Source organism: Pongo abelii, chromosome 2 (assembly GCF_028885655.2).
Source record: "Pongo abelii isolate AG06213 chromosome 2, NHGRI_mPonAbe1-v2.0_pri, whole genome shotgun sequence".
Classification (NCBI taxonomy): Eukaryota; Metazoa; Chordata; class Mammalia; order Primates; family Hominidae; genus Pongo; species Pongo abelii.
In genome coordinates, this window is record NC_085928.1 from 98,447,882 (window position 1) to 98,474,313 (window position 26,432).

At 39.8% G+C, this 26,432-nt stretch overlaps 1 protein-coding gene across 18 annotated transcripts in view; it reads left to right on the top strand.

Moving 5' to 3' along the window:
- The window catches only part of ERC2 (ELKS/RAB6-interacting/CAST family member 2), a 969,867-nt gene that overhangs the window by 583,021 nt on the left and 360,414 nt on the right, over positions 1 to 26,432 (top strand). For all 18 annotated transcript variants that reach the window (XR_008523745.2, XR_008523744.2, XM_054552033.2 and 15 more), the window contains one exon: positions 2,371 to 2,531. Coding sequence is in view for 16 of the 18 variants with exons in the window: in XM_054552033.2 (XP_054408008.1) it covers positions 2,371 to 2,531 (161 nt within the window). In the remaining 2 variants the exon portion in view is untranslated. The remainder of the gene's footprint in view (positions 1 to 2,370; positions 2,532 to 26,432) is intronic.

Sequence of the window (26,432 nt, forward strand, 5' to 3'; positions counted from 1 at the left end):
CTAGAAGGATGTATTCTGAGGCCAGTGCCCCACATGGTCCTCGGTGTGCAATACTCACTGTCCAGGGCCACACAAATTAGGAAGAGTGAGGAGCTTGGCCTGGGAACTTATTTTAAAACTCTGCTTCCAAGGTGTTGAGAGGAGCAGTTTCGTGTTTCATCTGATACTAGCAGTTACTGATGTTGGAGGCCAGTGGCATCTCCATCAGTTACAACTCTGTATTGTGTCTCCCAGGTGCCCAGTTTCTCCATGTGCTTCTTGCTGAAATGGCTGGAGCAGCCTGAAATCATTATGCTAAAGTGTCATTTGAAGTTGGGTTAATATAGAACTAGCTAGTGTTTACCCTAAGCGGTCCAGTGGCAAGTGATCTAAGACTTGGAAACCCAGCTGAGTAGCTCTGTGTCTATAGATTGTAGATAGATCAGCTTCGATGAATGAGAGAGAGATTGAACAAATGAGAATAATGGAGACCTCCCACTCCTCTGAAATCAATATTATGTTTGAAATAAAGAACGATTTATGACAGAAAAGGAATCATTTATGACAGAAAAGGAATCAAGACACAGACCATCTCATATGGAGAGTCAGGCAGACTATCTGAATTGGCATATGGAACGATCATAATTCTGATTTTTTGGGGGTCACTGCTATTGACTGTATCAAAAATAGAAAAAGGGAGGAAAACTTAAAACTCTGCTTTAACTTCATCACATATTGCTTTGGGCTTCTAGTCATATTTGTGATGTTTTGTGAACTTATATGAGAAACTAAAAAGTTTATTAATGCTTTTTAAACTGCATAGATTTGTAAAGTTAAAGAATAATGCAATTTACTCTACAGTTACATAGGGGTGGTTTTGTCACTTTCCTAGGTTATTCTTTATATTCCTTGCTTTTTAAACTCTTTGGTTTTGGCTTTGATTTAAATTACATGATCATTAAGTTTCCTCTTTTTATCAGGGCAAAATGAAGGGTTTTCTGAATCTTAAAAGCATATAATTTACCTTGGATGTGAACTATAATGCTTATTCTGAATAAATTCCATGTAAAACTGCAGAAATTGTGTAGAAAGTCTTTATGAATTGGAACTTAACATGTCATTGACACATTTTGAAGGGCGCTCTGTTGACTTTAGTGATGGATGAGCCTATTCTGCCAAGTTCAGCTGGAAGGGGTGTTTTAGAAAGCCAAACATCAGCTCTGGAATCTAGAAACTTCCTGGAATCATGATTTTGGATCAGCAGGGTGGACACAGCCTGCATCTGTGCAAGGGATGGCATTTCACCAACTTGCTCCATGGAAGTCTTTGGAACGGAACCATAAACACCAGCCTTCTTTGTTGTGTGTTGGCTTTTAAGAGTCCCCAAAGGTTTAGGGAGGATAAGGCTTTGCCTCAGGGCTCCCGGGTCTCATTTTTTGGGACCTGGCTGAAAACCCTGGATATTTGATAGTCTGGCTTATTTCTATGGTGTATTAGCACCCTATAAAAGTTACATGTCATTTATTTCAAGTTTAGAACCCTCTCAAACTTCAGGGGCAAACCAAACTTGAACCTTTTGTGGCTGGAATTCTGTTTACCTTTGGCCAAATGTTGCTTCCTGAATGTAAGGCTGGGAGGTGAGGTGAGAGGGACTCCTGAGGCTCCCTGGACATCGAATAGCTTTTACCAAACACGGCTTTGATAGGTTAAAACGTGACTGAATCTGAAACACATAGATTAACTTTCTTTCAAAGTACTCTGGGGCCTACACACAAAAGTATATTGTGCTGGGCAAAATGCATTTGAGTGTTGTCTTCCTTCAATGGTGAGAAAGTATCTGAGACTTTTGCCAAACAGAGGTTGAAATTGGGTCAAGCCACTCACCCCCAATTCTAGTGAACACATTAAGTAGTTTTTATAAAGGTTATTGGGCAATCCAATTGAACAAGGACCTTGGAGAAATTTGGACATTTCTTGTGTTTGAAACATTTTTTAAGGGTTTTTGCTCTGTTTTGTTTTAATTTTTTATTTCCATAGGTTTTGGGGGAACAGGTGATATTTAGTTACATGAGTAAGCTCTTTAGTTGTGACTTGTGAGATTTTGGTGCAACCATCACCCGAGCAGTATACACTGAACCCGATGTGTAGTCTTTTATCCCTGAACCCCCTCCCAGCCTTTCCCCACAGCTCCCCAGAGTCCATTATATCATTCTTAGGCATTTGCATCCTCATAGTTTCAATGACAAAGAAAGAAAGGGCTCCAAGACACAGCAGCCCAGTTCAAGGATCCCTATGATTCCTTTGTGTTTATTGTTGGAACACAGGCTAGCAAGGGATGTCTTGTGCTTGAATGAAGGAGAAATAACACACAGAGCTCCATGTGCCTTTCAGATAGAGGAACTGATGAATGCACTGGAGAAGACCAGACAGGAACTGGATGCCACCAAAGCACGCCTCGCCTCCACACAGCAGTCCCTGGCCGAAAAAGAAGCGCACTTGGCCAACCTCCGGATTGAGAGGAGGAAACAGCTGGAGGAGATCCTGGAGATGAAGTGAGTACCCATTGTTGCCTTTGTAGCCTCTCTCTTCTAGCCTCTCTTGAGAGTGGGAAAGGGGAAGGGCTAGAGAAGATGAAGAAAGAGCTCAGAGAAAGAATAATTTAGCTCACACTTGCCTGGTCATTTCTGAAAGTATGTTTCTTATTTTTTAATTGTAACTTTGGTGTCTCAATTTGCACATTTCTCACATCTGTTACTGAAAAAAATATAGATCCAGCACTAGATTTTGGGTGTCTGTGTTTTGTGGATGGTGCTGGGATTCATAGATCTGTTGGAAAGGTCTGAACCAGCCAAGAGATGGAGGCCCCGTTAAGCACAATGGTAATTTGAGCGCTGCTCAGAGTTAAGTGGAAACTTTTCTGAGGAGTTATTTCCTAATTGTGACTGTAACTTTGCTAATTATATTCTTTTCACTTGTGCACAATGCCTGGTTTGTGTTGACTCTCACACAGAGTCTCAAGGTTGGCACCTCTTTGTTCAGAAAGTGAAACTTTGATTTGCTGGGCTTATAAAAATAGGTTGGAAATCCCACACCCTGCCACACCCCACCTAGGTGGGGGCTTGGGAAGCTAAATCAGGGAGATTGGATTGGAACCAATTGCTTCCTTTGATTTAATCAATGATGTGGGGCTGAGTGCTGGGAAATGGTTGTTCCTGTCATCCTGTGACACACCCACCTACACCTCACTCTTGTTTCATTCTCACAATGAAAGAGCGTCATCATGGAAGAACATAGGAAAGAAAATTACTGAGAGATTTTAATAAATATCAATTGCAATAGGTCTGTTTGTAAAGAACTAGTCAAGAAGGAGCTTCTCTATGTTTTTAAATGAAATAATCACTAAGTTATAATTTAAATCTAACTTCCCTCCACAATAAGGGGAAACATACATAATTACGGCATCTTAAGCCTGTAACACAGACTTTGAAATTGGTGGCTAGGTATGGAAGTGACCTTATCGTGACCCAGCAAGCCTTACACATGGTTAGCATTAAACTGAGAAAGCTTAGATCATGGAAAATATTGGAATGAAATATTTTGAAGGATTTAATAATGAGGACAAAACATTTATTCCTCATCAACTACCCCAGGTTCTCCAAGACCAAAGAATAAGTAGGTTTTTTTTTCCCACATATAAACTAGCATTTTTTCTAATAAAAGATAATATAATAAAAACAGGTATTGTTATACTCAGTTCAGAAGTGAGGGAGCTGAGACTCAGACAGATTCATAATTTGCTTAAGGCCATCTGGCCATGACAAAACCAGTTTTCTACCTCAACCTCCGTTTCTGCTATCTAATTTTCTCGAGGAGTTTATGTGAACTCATTAAGACTAGAACTTTTGTCTGTTTGAGTCACTGTAGTCATCATGCAGATGAGAGCAGTGCTGGGCATATGGGAGGTGCTCAGTGATTGTTTGTTGCCCACAACAGTGTCTTGAATGTGATAGGTGCTCAATGGTTTGTTGAGTGAGTGACTAGATTGAATACTGGAGATTGAATTTTATGTAGCTAAGAAGAAAAGTATTTTAAGTATCTGTGATATTATCACCTTCATCAATAATTTATTAACACTGTTAAAAGGATACATGTTTATAAGCACAGCGTACATAAAATCTTGATGTTTGCCAATATTTACTGTTGTTTAAAAGATTAACTTATGTAATTAGTTGTGGAACATGTGTATGAATTTAAATGACATCCAGAAAAATTATAACTGTCAATATATGTGTAAACACTTAGCTGAGAAAGACCAAAAATATAGTGTAGTATTAAATAATTGAAGAAACAGCAATATTCAAAGTGGAAAGTCCATTTATGAATGTATTCATGTTAGAATCTAAAGTTATGTATTTTTATAATGTCTATATACAAAGTTCATACAATGGTTTATCTGAGAAAGTTTCCATCTTGCTGATATTGACCAATAAAACTTCATTTCCTAGAAAACAAGATGGAATATTATGATTTGTACAAGAATAGAGAAAGATTTTGGAATTACATATGCTTCCTCCTTCATTTTGGATTTGATTTTTGAATGGAGATTAAAAATACTGAAATTCAACTTATAAGTTTGTTTTACCCTTGAAAAATTTATCATATGATGTTTTTTGCATTTTACTTTCCATAATAAATGTAGTATAGAATAAAAATAATTTATTAACAATAGCCAATACTAGTATTAGTGCATTAGCAATACAGGTCCATTGATTCAATCAGCCTGTATTCTTTTCTGTTCACCTGTCTCTCGTCTTCCTCCCTGTGTGTTATGTGTCAAGTCCAGCCTAGTTTTTCTCCTTGTTTTCCAGCTGTTCTCAAGTTAACTCTCCATCTCCTGAAGTGATTTATTATGCTATTATAAAGAAATTTTAATTACTTCCTGTTTATGAAAGAAGCGTATACTTTCAACATTTTGAGAGAACAAGTAATGGTGAAGTATGCTGGTTTGTGAGTCATCAGACCCAGGGTGGAATCCTGTTGCTTCCACCTGGTGGCTGTGACTTGGGAGAAATGCCTTTAACCTCACTAACCTTCCAGTTTCCTCCTGTAATGACTTGAATGGGGGTGGTTGGGAGGAGGGGTTCTCAGCAGAGAGTTTGGCACACAGAAAATGATATATGTATACAAATGGCACTATCAGCCAATGAAAATATGTCCTTTGTTTAGTATATTTTGTGAAGAGTATCATTTATCTAAAATTTGGATTTATTTTTCTAAAACATATAAACTTTTTCCATGTGTATGTTTTCCCACTTAACTTCATGGTTTCAGATAGCACCTAACTAAGACCTCTTTTGGTGAATTGCCACATTATTGCTGAAGTGCTTAATCTGCTGCCACTGCAAAATAAATACAAAATTCCTGTGTTAATTCCTTTGGTGAAAGTAACAAAGCCCTGCTTCATTAAGCCTGATATGGGCCCTATTCACTATTTAACTGGCCTAGAAGCCCAACCTGTGGGCTTCTGCCCTGGGACTATGGGAGGACTTTAGGTACAGGGCAAGTATATTGACTGAGATCCTCAACTAGAGGCACCAGCCTCTCGGGCTGTTCTAGTTTGCCACTGGTTTGTTCAGTCACAGTGTTTAAGCTGAATTGACACACTGGTTACTTGACATTGATTGAGTCCAGGTAAGTTCGTGGGAACAGTCAGATGGGTATTATCATTGTTGGTGAGTTGTTATCATCTGTGCCAAGCATTGCTGGTTTTTCATTCAACCGGCACCCATCATCTTTAGACAGACATCTTTAGGTCAGGTCTACCCAGTTTCCAAACCCTGGTGGGAAGGGAGAGGCTGTGTGGTGTTAGAGGGAAGAGGGGTGAGGCCGTGAGTCAAGAGAAAGAAACTGTGATTTCATAACTAATTTGTGTCTCACCCCATAACATGAAACATCACTCTCCGGTTGCCTCAGTTTTCTCTTCAGTAAAATGGAGGTGATAATACCTGCCCTGCTTACTCTACAGAACTCTTGTAGGGATAAGATTTTTTTTTAAGCAGCAAACTAAAACTAATATAAACCAGCACATGTGAAAGTGCTTTGAAACCTAAAGGGGGCTTTTGAAATGAGAGGTGGTATCTGTTAAATTCATTGCAAACCAAATGGCACAGAGTTTTAGAATTGGAAAGCAACTGGGTCCAACTTCCCAGCCTGCAGAAGCCCGTCTCCCATTCACAGGATTACTCATAGGAATTCACCAGGCCTTGGTGAATACCATTCCCATGGCAGGCCATGGGCTCAAAAGGTGGTGTCATGTTCCATGGCTCTTACAGGTAGCTCATTTGTCATTATATTGAACTGAAATGTCTTTCCATTTGTCTTGGTTTTTGTTCCAGAGCTATACAGAATTTACCTTAACCCCATCCAAAGATAGATATTTGTTTAGATGTTTGTTAGGTGATATTGTTCATTTTAAGGGAAAAAAGAGGCAGTATAAAGAAACAATATGAAAAAATTATTCATGATCCTAACATGGAGAGAGAGACAGTGATGGCATTTTGGTGTATACCTTTGCAAATGTTCCTTATTTTGTAAAGAAAATTGGACTGTACTTGCATATTTTGCAAGTCCCTCTTCTTTTGTGAATGTGAACAACTTTCTATGTTGCAAACATAGGATTGTATTATTTTTAATTACTCAATATACTGTCATATAGGTTTACATCATTATTGGGCATCTGTCTCAGTTCCAGTGTTTTGATAAGCATTCTGCTGTTTAATTTTATTTAATTTTATTTTATTAACATATTTGTAAATACCTGTGGATTGTCAGGCTGTTGCAAGAAATATTACAAAGAGGGTTCTCATATCCTTCAACCATTTCTCTAACTGGTAACATCTTGCATAACTAAAGTACAATATCACATGAGGAAATTGATATTGGTACAATCTAGCAGCCTTCTTCAAATTTCTCCAGTTTTGCATATCTATTAACATTATTCCAATTTCTCCAGTTTTGTTTTTTCTGTTGTTTTTGTTTTTTGTTTTTTTTGTTGTTTGTTTGTTTGTTTGTTTTGAGACGGAGTCTCGCTCTGTTGCCCAGGCTGGAGTGCAGTGGTGCAATCTTGGCTCACTGCAAGCTCTGCCTCCTGGGTTCACACCATTCTCCTGCCTCTGCCTCCCGAGCTGCTGGGACCACAGGCGCCCGCCACCACACCCAGCTGATTTTTGTATTTTTAGTAGAGACGGGGTTTCACCTTGTTAGCCAGGATGGTCTCGATCTCCTGACCTCGTGATCCGCCTGCCTCGGCCTCCCAAAGTGCTGGGCTTACAAGTGTGAGCCACTGCGCCCGGCCTTAACATTATTCCAGTTTCTCCAGTTTTACATGCACTCGTGTGTGTGTGTGTATGTTTAATTATATCCACTCTTATTACATGTGTTGATTTGTGTCACCACCACCACAGTCAAGATGCAGAACTGTTTAATCATCACAATGACCTCTGTTGCTATCTTTTTATACTTACATCCACTCTTAGGCTGTTTAATTTTTACCCAAAGTTCTGTTTTGTGTTATATCATTTTGGGACATGTGCCACACTGACCTACATTTTCTCCTACTATTCTTCTTCGGCTTCTCTTATTTTAAATGCCGACTGGATTTAGAGTGAGTAAATATTGCCTGATTCTTCCAATGTAAAGATTTCTCACCATGTGATTTTATTTTATTTACAGTGGGATTTTCTTTTAATGTTGGATATTGTGAATCTGTCACATGGTAGGCACTCAAAAAGTATTTGAAAAATGAAAGGATGAATTAGTTAAAAAATGTATAAATATTCACTGATGATCTGCTATGTGCTAGGTACTGTTTTAGATGCACAAACTTGACCTTGTTGAGCTTGCATTTTAGTAAAATGAGTGAAGGAAATGAATAAACAAATAAGCAAATAAATGAATAGATAAATAGATAAAGTAGTTTCTTACGTAACCAAAGAGGTTTGGAATCCCACTTAGAAAGTCATTTCCAAAGGTAAGGACCCTCTTGGTTATTTGGGGCAAGGAGGGACATGGAAAGTGTGGTGTACTTTCCTGTAATCTGGGAACACTTTTAGGAACTGAGGCCAACTTGATTCAAAAGGAGAGCCTTGATTCTATAGTCATCTCTTGGTATCTGTGGGTGATTGGTTCTAGGACCTCCTTTAGATACCAAAATCCACAGATGCTGAAGTCCCTGATATAAAATGGCATAGTATTTGCATATAACCCACGCACATCCTCCTGTATAATTTAAATCATCTCCTGCCTACTTATACCTAATACAATGTAGATGCTATGAAAATAGTTGTTACACCTGTATTGTTTAGGAAATAATAGCAAGAAAAAAAGTCTGTACATGTTCAGTGCAGATGCATTTTTTCCCAAAATATTTCTGATCCGTGGTTGATTGAATCCACAAATGTGGAACCTATGTATACAGAAGTCCAACTGTATACATGTGTATGATTATTTCCCTCAACATTCCTGCCTTAGTCCGTTTAGTGTTGCTATAAAGGAATACTGAAGCTAGATAATTTATAAAGAAAAATGGTTCATTTGGCTCATGGTTCTGCAGGCTGTACAAGGAGCTTGGTGCCAGCATCTGCTTCTGGTGAGGGCCTCAGGCTGCTTCCACTTATAGCAGAAGGGAAAGGAAAGCTGTATGTGCAGAGATCACATGGGGAGAGAGGAAGCAAGGTGGAGATGAGGGAAAGAGCCATGCTCTTTTTAACAATCAGCTCTTTCAGGGAAACCAGCAGAGTGAGAACTCACTCACCTGCAAGGGAAAGGGCATTAATCTATTCAAGGGATTCACCCCACAACCGAAACACCGTTTTCCCATTAGGCCCCACCTGGGATCAAATTTCAATAGGAGTTTTGGAGGGGACAAATATTCAAACCACAGCAATACCCTTCTTCAGTCTGGTCTTTATTGGTTGATATTCTAACTGCCAGTTATTATTCCTCTGCTGGAAGAAACTAACAGTTACCAACCATATATTTTCATAGTACATAATATTCATATTTCCTTGTGTATAAGATTATTCTTTTACTTAAAATATATCCAAAACTTCTTGCTAAAACATTTCATAATGGTTCGATTTTGTTACGTTTACTCTTATTTAAGAGGGATTTTATTAAAAGCATATTAAGAACATCATTTTATGTTTGATTTTATTAGTGCCAGTTAATAAGCTTACATTCCAGTAACAAAAGCCCAGTTATTTAATTTATGGCAGGTGGAGTTGAAATCTGTGGCTAAAAGAAATTGAGGGCCATGAGATACAGTACTTAAAAATCTGTGTGCATTTGCTTCGATGATTTAAACTACTATAGTAGTTTAATAGGTAGACAGGCATCCTAATTGATATTTTTCATTTAGTATAAAATGCTAAGTTGAATAAGGGTTTTGACAGCTGCTTAATAGTCACATATTTTGAAATGTTTATTTTAGACTTTTTGTGGTGATTTCCTATGCTTATGCAAACATTTTCAGCAGGCCCCTATGTTTTTAACTCATCTGACGATATGGTGCAATTCATCTTAATTTACTGGGTATTGTTGGGTTTTAGACATCTTCTCCAGATAGCCTCACAAGTCTTTGTATACACTGGATTATTTTAGGACATTTACAGTGAGGTAAGACAGCAGCTTATTCGAGGGCATTATCCTGTTGGCCTCTTTGATCTAAGATCCTTTCTGAGAGAGCCACTCATTAGGTAAGTACCCTTCAAAGGAGAGCAAGGGTGCAGAAATGATAAAATCAATTTATTTTTTACTTCATGCCAACATGAGAAAAGACAAATCACATTTCTTTAGGAAGGAATCCTAAGTGCCTAGCAATTTGGACAGGATAAATGGAGTCTGGGAGAAGAGTTTTGAAGCCAATTGTTACTTAAAATTGATAAACTCAATAAACAAGAGGGTTGTGCTAGCCTACAGAGATATTATAGGGATTGACTGAGATTATAAATTCATGAGAAATTGACTTTTAACCCACAAAAGGCTATACATATATTAATATGTTAGGCAGATTCATTACAGTTAGCATACACTAATCCTGTCTTTAATTTACAACTTGGCCTTCTCCATTCAAGAATTTCTTTTTTTTCTTTTTTTCTTTTTTTCTTTTTTCTTTTTTTGCTATAATACTATTCTTTCTCTAACCAGTAGTTTATTGAGAAAAACTTTAACATGTCCAATTTTAAAGATATTAAACACTGTGGTAATGTGTCCTAGAATGTCCTGTTTGTCGTCTGTTTCTGTTTACTACCTGCTCAGTTCCAACAGGTATTTAAATCAGCTAGAACACTGATGAAGCCTATTGCAGCTTTCTGAGTTACCTGTAGTGATTCAGGACAGATGGCAGAGAGGGAAGGAATAAATGTCACAAAAAATGACTCATTCAAAACCAATTTTGGTTTTAGCTGCAGGCAGTGACATAAATGCACAGTTGCTTACCACTCCAGATTTCTTTTTCCTTCTTTTAACTCTGAAGTTGATGGCTTATAGTCTATAGCAAAAACAAAACAAAACAACAAAAAAACTATGCTGAACATAAAACTTATAGTGGGTAAGTAAAACTTAACTATAAAGAAAATAACTTTAGAATAGAGGAATGTTCTAGTTAGCTCCAAATGCAAGAATCAGAAAACCCCACATTCCAGAAGCTCATACAAGTATCTTTATAATCACTAGGGACTCACGTTCCTTCTGTCTTGCCATTTTGCCATTTTTAGCATTTGCTTGCACCTCTTAGTGTGAGACTTTCGCTTCAGTTCCAGCTATCCAATCCCTATTCCAACCAGCAGAAAGGAGGCACGAGAAAGAAACCTCCCTGTCCTTTAAGTTACACATCCCATCCATTGACATCTGAGTCATTTCACAGTTTATTCAATATTGCTGAGCATCTGCTAGGTGCAAGCACTGTTCTAAGCCCTAGGCACTTATCTAAGCCCTGTTCTTAGTGAACAGAAAGGACTCTATGAACAAAAATCCTCCTGTTGGTGGAGCTTATATTTTACTAGATGTGAGAACAAGTGTGGGGGAAGGGGCCCACTGGCCAGGGTTTTAAGCCACATGGTCATACTTAGCTTCAAGACCAAGCAGGGAAATGTAGCCTTTAGCTGCATTCTGGGAATCCAGTTCCAAGGAAGGAAAGGAAAGAATAGATATTGGGGGCAACTGGCAGTCTCTGACAACATGAATAAAGTGTGAAGAAAAATAGGTCAACTGGTATGTTATGTCACTTAGCGGTAAAAAACAACTTTGCAGTTACACCTCTAGTCTATTCCTAACAGACATTTATGTGTATGCATGTATGTTTAGTGCATATCTGCGTTCATTTCTGGGTACCATGGTTGGTAGACTGTGAGGAGGCATGTAGTGAGTGAACAAGTTGAGGTATACCTAAATATCTCTTCGTGCTGGGGATAGCTGACCTGTAAGGGGTATTAGGTCCAGAGAAGGCCAAGAAGACAGATGCTTCTTTTAACTGTTAAGGAAGTGACTGTAAGAAGAAAACTGGACTTGATTCATGCTGCCTCAGATGACTGTGCTAGAGTTGATAGGCAAAATTTGAGAGGAGGAAGATTTTTCTTCTAGTGCAAAAGAACTCTGTAGCAGCAGGAACACTCTCACCGGTTCTGCATGCTGCAGAGGAAATTTTCATCCCAAGTGAAAGGCAAAGGCAATCTCCAAGACCCTCCTGTATGTAATTCCACTAAATAAATGCCCTGTCACATAGATGAAACTTAGGAAATGCTGGGATCTTTTTCGTTCCTTCCCTTGAGAAACTTAATTTGAATGCAGAAACTCTGCCAATAAAAAAAAAAAAAAAAAAAAAAAATTAAAAAAAAGAAAAAGAAAAAAAAGAAAAGAAAAAGCGAGAAAAAGCAAAGTTACTGCATGGTTTAGGACACCGCTCTTATACATCCACAATAGAATTTTCCCTGAATTTTTAGGCATTTATTTTTCATAAAACTCTTAGGTTATTAAATATATGAGCCAAGCAGGGATGTGTTTCATAGCTCATTATAGAGAAATAATTAAAGTGAGTTAAACTGCATGTCAGGTAGAATCAAGAGTCCTTCACTATCCCTGCCTTGAGGAATGTACTATCTTGGATTAAAATGTCTTCAGAGAATTAAATTAGCCCGGGCATATATATACTATTCAGTGCGTGCAGACTTTGGGTGATGGAATTAATATTACCAGTGAACACTTATTAAGCACTTATTCCATGGACTAAGTACTTCACCCAGATAGTGCTGTCACCTCCTGTGAGGCGGGGAGTATTATTACCCCCATTCTGTGGATGGAGACACTGAGGCTTATATATGTGGAACTCAAATACAAGTCTGTTTGACACTATAGTTCACAGTCTTAGCCATTGAGTGCACTGTCTCCCAATGAAGTACTTGAGATATCAGTGTAAGAATTTCAAGTGTGGGAATGGTGGCACCAGTTTTAATTAAATAGTAGAAAGCAGTGGGCAGATAGGTGCTTCTTCCCTTTCTTGGGGCAGGAGGACAGCAGGATGGGGAGATGGTGGGAGGAAGGGGACCTGAGGAGAACTAGTTGGAGAAGGCCTTTGAAGTTGACTTTCTTATCTTAAAACAAAATAAGGGACACACTGTCTTCTGGCCAAAAACATGCACTGTATGTATAGTTTTAATAGTGAAAAATGTCAGTCAAAAGGGCCTTCAGCTGGTGGTTTTTAATGGAAATACAAACATTTTCTGAGCTAGAGAAGTATAGTCTTTCAGCTTAAATAATCATAATCAGCAGTTAAATAATCTAAATGCTTGTGAATCATAGAGATTAAATAATTCCAAGCACCATACTTCATGTTATCTCTATCCTCACAGCAGCCGCATGGAGGCTAGGGAAGGTCACCCATTAAGAAAAGGGAAAAGAAATATTCAGGCCTTCCAACCTCCTAAAACATGGCAAGTCAGAGGAGGCAGTCTTGGCCCTTTCTTCCAATCCAAGAGCAACAACATATTGAAAGAATTCTGACAAGTACCTGATCTAATACTGTAGGGGGCATTGCCAGATTTAACCCCTTGATGCAAGGGACAGGGCAGCCACATCACACAAGGAAACGCTAAGGAGCTGAGAGTACAGAGGAATCACACATCAAATCCTGAAGGAAGAATAATTTATGTAATCTCAGCACTTTGGGAGGCTGAGGCCGGTGGATCACTTGAGCTCAGGGGTTCGAGACCAGCTTGGGCAATATGGCAAAACCCTGTCTCTACAAAAAATACAAAAAGTTAGCCAGGCATGGTGTTGTGTACCTGTGGTCCCAGCTACTCAGGAGGCTGAGATGGGAGGATCTCTTGAGCCTGGGAGGTTGAGGCTGCATTGAACTGTGATTGCATTACTGCACTTCTGCCTGAGTGACAGAGTGAGACCCTGTCTCAAAAAAAAAAAAAAAAAAAAAAAAAAAAGAAAAGAAAAAGAATTATTGGTGCAGTGAGGAGAACCCTGAGCACTCTAGTTCATCACCTGACTCTGCCAGTTGTAGTTGGTTGAGCCCAGGCACACCTGACCTGGTCTTTCCATCTGTGAACAGGCCTGTGGACTCAGATGATTTCATTAATATTCAGTGATTCTCTGAGGCCATGGCTCTCAACTGGGGGTGGTTTTACCTCTCAGGGGAACACTTGGCGAGGTCTGGAGACATTTTTGGTCATCCCAACTGGAGGGGAGGTGCCACTGGCATCCAGTAGGTAGAGGCCAGGAGGCTGCTAAACATCGTATGACACATAAGGCAGCCCCAACAACAAAGAATTTTCTGGCCCGAAATACCAGTGGTACTGAGGTTGAGAAACCTGTAACTAGCCTCATTTTTTAGACTGGTGTTTCTTAAACTAGGGAAGAGAGAAGAGCTTTGTAGGGTCTCATCTCTGATTTAACTTGACTTATTTTCACATGGAACTCACACGGGATGTATTTTCCCATTCAGCACAATGATGAGGCATAGAGGTTGTAGTGGCCTGGGGACTTCCCATTCTGTATAGATGACTTTGACCTCTTGATTCTAGCTTGCTTTCTTGGCATTAAAGACCAGCTCACTATGTAGCTCCCCAGTGGAATTGACACAGTTCTCAGATTCAAATCCTCAGGGGATGGAGCTCCCTGTGAGATGTAAACCCTGGCTGGGATCCAAAAGACCTGTTCCATCAATGCCTGCTGCTTGGCAGACAACATAATCCTGTCTAGCTCCAGAATTCCATCATTCTTTAACCTGTGGTTCTTTCTGGTCCACACTGTGCCCAACTATAAATTGAGAGTGTGAAATTTGACAGTCCTCAAGGGTTAGGCTGGTCCTGTAAATTGATGCACAATTATAACAGCCCCTTTTACTCTCTTTCCACTTTTGTGTCTCCTTTCCATTTGTTCCTTCTTCACAACATCCCTCTGGGTAGCCAGATCTTTTTCTAGGGAAGCAGTTCTTACAATGTTCATTTAGACCAGAAAGGATAGAAGAGAAATGAGAACACTGGTGAAGTGAGAACACAGCGCAGGGCCTGTGGGCATCCAAGGGAAACAAACTGTCGCCTGGATGCCAGATGCCTGCCTCAACCATGAAGGGCAGGTCTTGGGCGAATCCCAATTCATAGGGTTTCTCTGCCTCCCTGTAACATTTTCTTTGCCTTGGTAAAATCCAGTCCAAATATTATCAAGTGAAGTCTTAACCCTAAGGATGAAGAGGTAAACATCAAGATCTATGTCCTCATTGGAAGGAGCTATTACAAAAGGATCCAAGTCAATGAAGACTTAGAGGATTTTAAGGGAGGAATAGCATGGAGGTGGGCTTTGAATATTCTTGGTCCCTCCTAAACATTCAATAAATGTTTGTCAAATGAATGAATGAATGTTGATGAAAATTATACTTTTTTTCTTGCTGGCTGCCTCTTTTTTCTTTCCTCCTTTCTTACCCACTCTCTTTTCTCTTCTACTCCATCTCCTGTTTCTTCTTTTCCTTCCTCTCTTCCTTCTCTTCACTTTTCCCCATCTTTCTCTCTCCTCTTTGTCTTTTTTCCCCCTTTCCTATTCCTGTTCTGGTGCCTTGCAAAGCACAGGGGTTCAAAATGCTTTCTGCATTTTCTCAGCATAATGGTTGTCTTGCTAGATTCTAATTTTGACTTTTGGGCAGCAGGCAGACCAAAGTAGACCAAATATGTGGGAAGAGGGGTGAGAGAGAGAGTGTGTGTGTGTGTGTGAATGAGTTTAGGGGCAGAAAAAGAGGGTCTGGCTCTGGCAATTTTGCCTGGGGAATGAGGTGTGTTAAGGGGGACCACTCAGTTCCCAGGAGCGAAGCAATCGAGAACTATAGCTCAAAGCCAAGCTGCCAGTCAAGTGGGACGAGTCTTTTGTTTTCCAGTCACGGAATTTGGGAACCAACAGATTGTGAAAATTGAAATGCAGTGTTTGACTTGATCTTTTGGTTAAGCCAATTCCCTGGGATCTTAATTCGAACATGCAGGAAGCTGAGGCCAACTCTGAGAGTCTGTTATTACCTCACCCCTGATGCTTCACTTACTTGAAGACATTTGCAGAGTGCACTGCAGCCAGTGCCAGCATGCAGTTATGATAACAGTTCAATTGCTGTCTTTCCATTCTATTTTGAAATTAGTGTTTTTGTGTTCATTTCACTGAGCCCTGAGCTTGGAGCTTCTTTCTCTTCCTGGCTCTGCCTCTGGAAGTTTTCTTGGAAAATGTTCCCTTCAATGTATTTTCAAGGCTCCTGTCAACTAATGCTTTATTATAAGGCAGTGTGGGATTGGGTAGGCCCAGTGGTTATTCTCTGCTTCCCCTCTCCTGGTCATTTTTCCTGGAAGCTGACTGCTGTGAGTGGCATCACCAGGGTTCCCTTGCTGGCTGACTCTGGGGAGGGTCTGGGGCCAGTAAGAGGCACTTCAGGTGATGGGAGAGATGGAAGAGAAAAAAATCTAGAGAATTTTCTCCCTCTTCCCTTCTTGCTTTGGGGCCACATCTGTGGCCATAGCAGCTTCTCTCCATGACTATAGCTCCCTCTCAGCAGTGCCCATTCATGGCTCCCAGTGTCGCTGGGATTGACTCATTTCTCCCTTTGCTCCTTCAGCCTGATGCGTGGTAACGGCTGTCCAGTGTTGCTAGCATCTGGATGCCTCAAGGTCTCATTTCTTTCATCAACCCTGCCCACCCCTCCTTCTGTAGCTTCTCCATGGAAATCTCCTCATTGGAATCATCTGTGGCAAATTCTGTTCTCTTCAGGACTCAGACCAGTACAGTGGGGAAGGCCATGGTGCTGCGGTCAGATACACAAGATTTGTTAGAATGATTTAACAAGGATTCTAACAAATCATTCTAACAAGTGTTAGAATATGTTGCTAGAAAATGTTTACATTTCTCATATTAAGTAATTCTGGGAAAATAAGCTGATTGATAGTAAAGTCAAAGCACTAAAACGAAACCACCATTCTGTGGTTTTGTAAAGAAGAATGGCTTTCAAATGACCCTTCAACATGAATGACTGCTGCTGCTCCTACCTTAGAAAGATGTGGGGCTGGAGTTGCCAGAGCCAGTCTCAGTTTTGGGTCAAGTGAAAACAGCCCCATACTCCTTCCATGTACAAAGAAAAGCCTCCCTACCTTATTCTTCAGCCTAGGGAAAGTTGGTTTTGACTGAGTTTCTTGAGACAGAAGCAAAGAGAACATTCTAGGAGTCCCTGGCCAAGTACAAGTCAACTGCCTCCGAGGTATGGGTAGCATTCTTTGAGGCAAACTCAGAGCATTTTTGGTTTCCAGGAAGCTGAAGGCAATTGCAGCGTTTTGTTGCAACTGCTCTAATGCAACACACTAGACTGAGGTCAGGCAAGCTACGCGCTCCTTCTCATGGATTCAGTCATTTGTTTAGTCACTGACTCATTCATAAAACAAATCATGCTGGGAAGTCGGTTATTTCTTGAGAGAATAAACAAATATTTATTTATTGAGTACCTAGTTAACAGTCTAATGTCCAGTCAAAGGATGAGACATCAGAATGCAGAATGACAGCTGGGTAAGTGTATGAAAGAGGAGAAGTCCCTGGACCCATGCTTCCTGAAGGCACCCTGAGATGTGTCTGGGAGCTACATTAGGTGAAGGGGTGGGGACGGTGGGTGGGGTCAAGGGGAGTTTGTTCCATAAGAGGGGATCTGCCTGTGCAAAGGCCCTGTGACAGAAGGACTGACTTGCCTTGTGTTTGCTCAGTGGAGGTCTGTGTGACTGGAGCAGAGATCAAAGGGGAAAACTAGATTGGTTGAGGCTGGAGAGGTGGGCAGAGGCCAGACCACCCAGGGCCTTGGGGCCATGGTCAGATTATTGGTGTTTATCCTAAGAAAAGCAGAAACTCATTGAATGGAAATGACATGACTGGATTGTGTTTTGAAAATAATGACAGATAACTACAGTGTAAAGATCTTTATATATATCAACTCATTTAATCTTCACAACGACCTTCCAAGATAAGTACTGTTATCATCTCTATTTTACATTTCAGGCAACAGAGGCTCAGAGAGGTTAAGTAACTAGTCCTAGGTCATACGGCAAAGGTGGGATTTGAACCTCTCAGGATTGTCCTGTGGTTTGGCCATGTGTTTGACAATGGCACCACCCTGCCTCTGGCTTTTGTGAGGAGAATACATTTGGATGTGGGCACACTAGAAGGATGACCCTCTTTTTCCTTTCTGCCTGCCCACTCTGCACTGGCTCCCCTCAACACTTTCATCGTTCCATGCAGGAGAGCTGTGGGGGAATTATTTTGGCAAATGTTGCTCTAGTCCAGGGTTTCTCAGGGCAGCCGTGTTGAGATTGAGCTGGATAATTCTTTCTTGTGGGGCCTATCCTGTGTTTAGTGGCATTCCTGGCCTCTGCTCATTAGGTGACAGTGTCAATTTCCCTCCCCCAGTTGTGACAATCAGAAATGACTCCAGACATTACCACCAGAAGTTTTCTAGAGGGCAAAATCACCCCTGTTTGAGAACAGTTGGTCTAGTCCTAGCCTGTGTCTGTCTGTTGTTTCTCACCTTGGACCTGTGGCCCAGCTCTTTCCTGAAATATGGACCTTGAGCTGGTGTATTAGTGGCACTAGTAGAGTTTTAACACTGGCTCATGCCCAGCACCTCTGGAGGCAGAGGGGCCCAGACCAGGTAGATTCAGAAAGCTTAGAGAGGAGCGTTTTCCACTATTCAGCCTTTGGTGGGGTAGCCTGGACACTTGGCCATCACTCAGAGCCATTTTCTTTTCTCTGGAGACATAAGCCTTTTCAGTTCTATGCAACTGATTCCAATATGAACCTTTTGTAATCTGCTGTCATGTCTGGGCATTGCCTCTCAAATTTCTGGAGAACTATTTCCTAAATAGCTACGAAGCTTTCCTTTGAGGCTTTCATTTGTTGAGAAGGCTTTTCTATTGAAGTTAAGTAAACTGCCCATTTGCAAAGCTGACTTTCTCAAATGCCTGTATTTGGAGAAGAGACTTTTAAGTAATTTTGGTTAATTAACAATCCCCTAGTAAATCCTATTTTTTTAGAAAGTGCCATGAGAAGCCTGCCTGAAAGCCTGGCATCCATGCAGATATGTGGAGAAAAACACACAAGCCCTCAAATGAGGTATGACCATGAGTCTGGTGTTGATGAGTAGTGGTTTCTCTTCCTCCAAAGGCAGGAGATGCGTCTGTGGAATGGAGTGGAGTATTCCTAGGAACACCATCTCTTCCCTGTTGGGCCAATGGGCTTGGGTAAATTACTGTTAATTTTTAAAATGTCAATTATATACTAAAGTAAAGTGAACCCCCACATGACCTCCATCCAATTTCAGCGATTATCAGCTCATTGCCAGTCTGTTTCCTTTCTATTCCCCACTTCCTTGTCTCATCCCTAGATTATTTTGAAACAAAACTAAGATATTATGTCATTTCATCCGTAAATATTTCAGTATAAACATTATTTTTTCAGATAAGCATCTTGACACCAAATTACAAACTCTTTAAAGTAGAGGTGAATTCTAATGAAGACCTTTCCCCGTAGAGTTGAAACCCTCTGGCACCCAAATATGAAAGGCTTAGATTTTAATTTTTTAAAAAATATTGCTGTAAAACAGCAAAATGGACCATTTGGTGGCATTATATGGGGAAATCAGAAGGATTACACCACTGACACATTCCTTAATTGATTTTGGCTCTATTCTTTGAGGATTGTGCTTAAGTCTTGATGTCCCAGGGCTGACATAATTACATCTTGGTTAGAGTTTTGTTATCTCTTTATGATTATTGACATTTCTGCATATAAATTCCTGTCTCTTTTCAACTTCTTGGCTGAATGGTGCCTCTTCCGGATTTTGAAGAAACAACTTTCAGAGTGTGGACTTGAACTGATCATTGGTCACATTATCTACACCTAAGGGTTCTTGGATCCTGATTAATGGTAGCTTTTCTGCAGAGAATGAAACTGAGATTAAGCCTTCTTTGTAGGGAAATTAAACACCTGAATCTCTGGTGAGGTCTGAACATTAGCCACTCAGCTTCTTGCACTGTTTTTCTTAAGCATCACATTGGCTTACCCCCAAAACCACCTGTTTTATTGGGAAAAAATTCACTTCTTCATGGTTGCTTGCTCTGGAGCATTAATTAATTCAACTCTCATTTATTGAGCAATAACTGAGGACCTCCCACTGCACTAGATGTTGATCCAGTCATGGCTCAGTCCCAGCTTTCTGGGAGCTTACTCCAGTATTGATTATTTGAATGTCTATTGTACATCCAACCTTGACACCACTTTGGTGATTTGTGGGGTCAGTGGGGTGGTTTCCATATCCAAATATCCCTCAATTAGGTAACCAGGGATATCATTGGGTTGAGCTAGATTTTTGTGTTGGGCTTGAATTGACTTTCAAATCTGTTTGCTCTAGAGAGGATTGATTCAAAATGCCATAACAGCTGGGTCAGGAACTTGAGCAGCATTCTAGCCCTGGCTGCAATGGAAGCTAAGGAGAGAAGGTATCTGAAATGGGTTGAGAAATGTGAAGGCCACAGTCCCACACCAAAACAGACTTTGTGTCCATCACAGTTCTGTTGAGAGTTGGCTTTGAGCCAAGGAAGACTGAGTGGTGACAATTAAATGTTGTCATGGAAACAGTGTTTCTGCTCTGTAATCTCATCCATTGGTGTTCCTTAACTCCTTGGGCTCCTTAGCTCCCTGGGAATGGGTCTCTTAGTATCTGCTTGACCCCTGGGGTGATGAGGGTTGCATTAGCACAAGGGTAAGTGTCCAGGCTTCAGGAGATCAGATGACTTGGATTTGAATCTTGGCCCTACACCTGCTCTGCTGGCTCTGTGACCTTGGCCAAGTGTGTAAATCACATTCCCTCTCCTGTGGGATTCTTCTGAGCATTAAATGAGTTGGTACATGTAAAACACTTAGCATGGATTGCTAAGACTTGCTAAGTAGCAAGTCTTAATAAATCTACTTAACATTGAGGGAACTCATTCCTTCTTCAGAGGACTCTGTCTCTTGAAAAGTCTACCCTGCTGGGTATAGTGGCTCATGCCTGTAATCCCAGCATTTTGGGAGGCTGAGGTGGGAGGATCACTTGAGGTCAGGAGTTTGAGACCAACCTGGCCAACATGATGAAACCCCATTTCTACTAAAAATTCAAAAATTAGCCAGGCGTGGTGACGGGCATCTGTGGTCCCAGCTACTCAGGAGGCTGAGGCAGGAGAATTGCTTGAACCCAGGAGGCAGAAGTTGCAGTGAGCTGAGATCATACCACTGCACTCCAGCCTGGGCGACAGAGTGAGACCCTGTCTCAAAAAAAAAAAAGTGTACTCTTTTTTATACTATAACAACTTTATCATTTCACCCCCTGGTTCTTTAGTTCTTTTATATTTGCTTTTTGAGGCCACTGAAGTATTCGGTTTTTCACAACCCTTGAGTGTTTAGGACAGTTCTGTCCTCTCCTCTTGTCAATACACTCTATGCTGCAGAATCTTCTCGCCTCTCTGTGAAAGTGTCGTTTCCCACTTCTCTTCTTGTGACGAGTTTTGAAGATTCATCTCCTTTGGATATTGTGCATTCTTTCTCTGTGCATTCCACAAATAGTTACTGGGCATCTTCTCTGGGAGGGTGCTGCATCTCGCCCTAGTGACATGGTCCCTGCCTAGTCGAGCTCACACTCTAATAAGGAAGTTGGTGGGATAAGCTGGTAATTATAATACAGGGTGGTAAGTGCTCTGGGAAGGAAAGACCAAAGACCTGGGTGTCATGGGGCTTTCCAGATGGGAAGGAGTCATGTGGTTGAGGGATGCTTTCAGGAGGGAGGGTCGTTTCAACTGAGACTACGACCTGTGTGGTGGAAGAATTTGGGGAGGTAAAGAAGGGGGGACAGAAGAATGGTTTCATATGGAACCCATAATCAAAAAAATATTCAAATGGTGAATAAAAAGAATTTGATGATTAAACAGATGGAGTCTTACTAAAGTTCAGAACAGTTCTGGAAGGTTCTGCTGAAAGCTGTCATTTGTATGGGGGGAGGGGAGGAGAGGAGGTTCCAAAATGTCATCTCCATAAGTAGGCAATAATAGATAATCTTCTACCACAACATCCTTGACTCCTAACCTTATCTTTGCCTTAAGACAAATAGGTTCCCCACCAAGCACAGCTAGAGACCCCCTTTTTCCTCCATTTTCACATTCTTCTTAACATGTAGCCACTGAAAGCTGGCTGCTAACCCAAGTCATTTATCCCAAGCTGCCATTAGAGAGGCTATCTCCAAAATGCATAGTAACATTGTTTACATTCATGTTGGTCAACTGTAACTGGATATAAAATTTTTGGCATTACCTTTCCCTCATGAAGGCATTAGGAATAATTTATATGTTTATAATAAGAAAGGATTAAGAAAAAAATAAGATATACAATGAAGGAGGCTCCCAGAACTGGCTTGGAATTTTTCAGGGAGATCTTGAGCCTGGAAAATATTATTTAAAACTCCAGCTTGGGGTTAAGCTTTTTAATACAACTAAAAGTATATACACGAAAATCTGTGGCAGCAACCATGAGCCACTTTCCATTGCATAATCTAATGTTTTCTTATTTCAATACTTGAAATAATATGATTTTAAAAAAGAATATAAAACCTTAGGAAAAGAAGAGTTGACTCCCGCCAAGGCTGACCTCAGCCAAAACGGGCCTCTGCCCCTTAGCATCTCTGAAAACGTGCTTTAAGTTTCATTAACTGAGGAAGTAATAATGATCAAAATTATGGAATGGTATGGTGTTTTTACTGAGCAGCAGCCAGCAGAGGGCTAGGAGGGCTTCAGCCTCTGATGTGGAAGTCCACAGAACAGGGGCTTCGCCAAATCAGCTGGGAGGGAGGGAGAGCCAGCTTCTGCTACCAGAGATGTCTTTGTTCTTTTTCTTGTAAGCTGTCTGAATTATGCCTTTGTCTCCTGAAACTCTCTTGGCACCATTCACTTCGGCCTCAATGGCACCAGAACAGAAATGATAACTAACTACAGGCTCCAGGGTTCCTAAATCCAGCCAACAAACAGTTTACAGGAATCCAGTGGATTTTCCCACTTTTTAGACATGGATTATATGTCGGTCCGCTCACTCCACATCTGGAGAAAAGCCTGCCTGTTGTGGATGCAGGACTTGACTGTGCACTTGTGTTTGTGCACAGTTCCATGGTCCACACACCCCACTCATCCCACTTAGGTGCTTTCTAATAAGTCCTGGAAGTGTAGACTTTACTTCACTTAAAGATTAAGGGACCAGGAAATTCTTATTTAATATGTAGAAACATACATATGGTCAGGAAAGCAGGAGAGAGGAGGAGGAGGAGGTATGCTATCATCATGGTAGGGCCAAATGAATATGGAAAATTATCTATGCTAGATGATCGGAAATTCTAGTAGTGCTAGATATTTTAACAGTATAATGGGCTGAATAAGGTTAAATCATCGTTTTATGATTATCCAAGATAAGAATAATATTATATCATTCAAGATAAGAATAATTCTTATACAAAATAAAAATTTGTATAAAACTTCATAGTTATAAAAGTGCTTTCTCTTATTTGACATTTTAAAGTGACCAATAGCAGTGACATTACATCTCTTTTCATATCTGAAAATCGAGTAAAGGATATTTATTTTGAAATAGTTTTACCTTTTTAAAAAAATAGAAATTACATATACATATTATGAGAAATATTGACTAGCAAAAAGAAGAACGAGTTTACTCAAGAAAAAGACTTGACATTTTATTTCTGTTTTCCTTTAGTCTCTTTTCTCATGCATACATTTCGCATAGATGTGATTGCACTTTGTTACTATTTTTTCTCTTGTTTTATTTCATCTACATGAAGCAATGCTTATTATTCTCTAGTTATTGTAAAATAAATGCTTCCCCTCCCTCCACCACCCAAACTGAATATAGATGGCATTGTGTATATGTACAGTCACTGTGGATGACTAGAACCCTTACAGCTTAGATTCAGAACTCATGGAAAGGGCTTAACTATTTGAGTTAAACCCTAAAACACTTATTGAACACCTACCACATGCCAGGCCCTGTGCTAGGCACTGTGCGTGGGAGGTGGGTGTGGTGGGTGGGAAAGCCCTGCCAAGATGATCAAGACATAGAGGAGGTTTTCAGTCAGCCTACACTTGATTTAAGAGGAGAATTAGGAAAGGAAATTTGGAAGTAAATAAGGGAAAAAGGCAGTTGGGAAGGAAGGAAAGGAAGGGACTTAGGAAGGAAGGAAGAGAGAGTGTTGAGAAAGAAAATAGGAAGGAAGGGAAGGGAGGGAGGAAGGAAAGATAAATAACACCAAAAAGCAAAAAAAAAAAACAACAACATAAATTCCTAATGAATTTTCAATATTCAGAATATACAAATCATTCAAGACAATTATATCATTGTATAATCATTTTTTATATTATATAAAATTATATAAACATCTTTTATATTATAAAAGATATCCAAGACAATGTAAAATCAATTTTGGGGGAATTTTACCAACATTAACAGTGACTTGATGATGAACAAGCTTTGAAGCTTTCCCAGGTTCTTCCTGTGTTAATTTCTCTGGACATCTTCAATGCTAAGTCTCTCTCTAAAATACTCAAGAGAAAGCATACTCAAATATTGTTGCCATTAAGGAAGACATTATTGGTAATGTGGCTGTGAAATACACAAAAAACTTAATGGATGATTTGTTAAAACTCTAAGCTGTCTACAGGGCTCTTTCACACCATGCACAAAGATGAGCTCAAATGGATCATAGACCTAAATGTAAGAGTTAAAACTGTAACACTCCTACAATAAAGCATCAGCATAAATCTTGGTGAACTTGGGTTATATAAAGCTGCTTTAGATATGGCACCAAAAGCATGAATAACTAAAGAAAAATGTGATAAATTGGACTTCATCAAAATTAGAAACTTTTGTGCTACAAAGAATACTATCAAGAAGAGACAAACTACAATATGGGAGAAAATATTTGCAAGTCATATTTCATAATGTGGCTTGTAAGGGATATGTATCTTCTATAAGAGTTATAAGAACTCTTCTAACTAAACAATAAAAACTCAAATTACCTAATTTTATAATGGGCAAGGGATTTGAATAGACATTTCTGTAGAGAAGATATACAAATTACCAGTAAGCATATGAAAAGATGCTTAAAGTTATTAGCCTTTAGGGAAATATAAATCAAAATCACAACGAGATACCACTTTACATCCACTAGGATGGTTATCAGAAAAAAGACAGGCAATTACAAGTGTTGGTGAGGATGTGGAGAAACTGGAATCCTCATACATTTGCCAGTAGGACTGTAAAATGGTGCAACCACTTTGGAAAACAGTTTGGCAGTTCCTCAAAATGTTAAACAAAGTTACCATATGACACAGCAATTCAACTTCTAGATATATACCCAAAAGAAATGAAAACATATTGTCACACAGAAACTTGTACATGAAGGGTCATAGCAGCATTATGTATAATAGCCAAAAAGTGAAAACAACTCGAATGGATGAATTGATGTTGAATGGATAGACAAAAGATGGTACATCCATACAATGCACTATTACTTGATAATAAAAAGAAATGAAGTATTGATAGATGCTGTAATATGAGAGAACCTTGAAAACATCATGCTAAGTGAAAGAAGCCAGTCAAAAATGCCACAGTGTATGATCTAATTTATATGACAAATAGGCAAATCTATAGAGACAGAAAATGGATTAGTGGTTGCCTAGGGCTGGTGGAAGGAGAGTGACAGAGGTGACTGGCAATGGGTATAGAGTTCTGTTTGGGGTGAAAAAAATTTCCTAAAATTTGATTGTGGTGATGTTTTCACAATTCTGTGAATATACAAAAACTCATTGAACTGTAGTTCAATGGTGAATTGTAGGTGAATTGTATGGTATGTGAATATTTATTAAAGTGGGTCTCTGCAGAGTGCTCCGAAATCTGCAAAGACATACGAGTTATAGTCCATGCCTATGTTTATGTACAGCCTGTTTGAAAGGAGACTATATATAAAATGATTGGAAATATCAGATCACAGCCTCAAAATCATTTTTTAGCTCAGCATCGAAGGAATGTATTACCAAGTGAAAGGCACTGGTGCTTGAAGTGAAACCCACTCATTTGAATTCAATCAACTTATATTTATTTTGAGTCTTGTAGTAAGTACCAGGCCTAGTTGTAGGAGCTGAAAGTAGGTAGAGAAGATTATATAATTGGGTCATTATGTTATAACCTAGATATATACAAAGGGCTTTTTCAGTAGTTCCCAAGAAATGAGAGAGAAATTCATTTGGCCTGTGACGTGGTTGCAGGGGTGGCTTAAAGTCGGTATTTAAACTGGGTCTTAAAGATTGAATAGTTCAACAGGTGAAGAAGTGGGTAAAAGAAGCTAAGTAAGGACTTACTAAACAGGAGATGTGGTAATGATGGTGATAATGGTGTTAGTAGTGGTGATGGACAATGATTATGGTGGTGATGGTGATAATGATGATGATGGTTGTGATGATGGTTATAATGACAGTAATAATGATGTGATGATAATGGTGATGATGACCCAATGATGATGGCTGTGGTGGTGGTACTGCTGATGATGATGACTATGATGATGACTATGATGATGGTGACGGTTTGGCAAAGACTGAGTTTGAGGGGCTTCTGAGGCATTTAAGTTATATCTTTTCAGGCATTTGCAGCCATAGACCTTAAGCTGAACATGGTGGCCAGGAGCACCTATCATTGGCCAGTGCCCTGTTTTTTGATAAAATATTATCTTTTGGTCAGACTTATAGAAACTGTGTGTTGGCTTAAAAAGAAGGAACCAAGTGTGTTAATAGTTAATGAATTGCTGC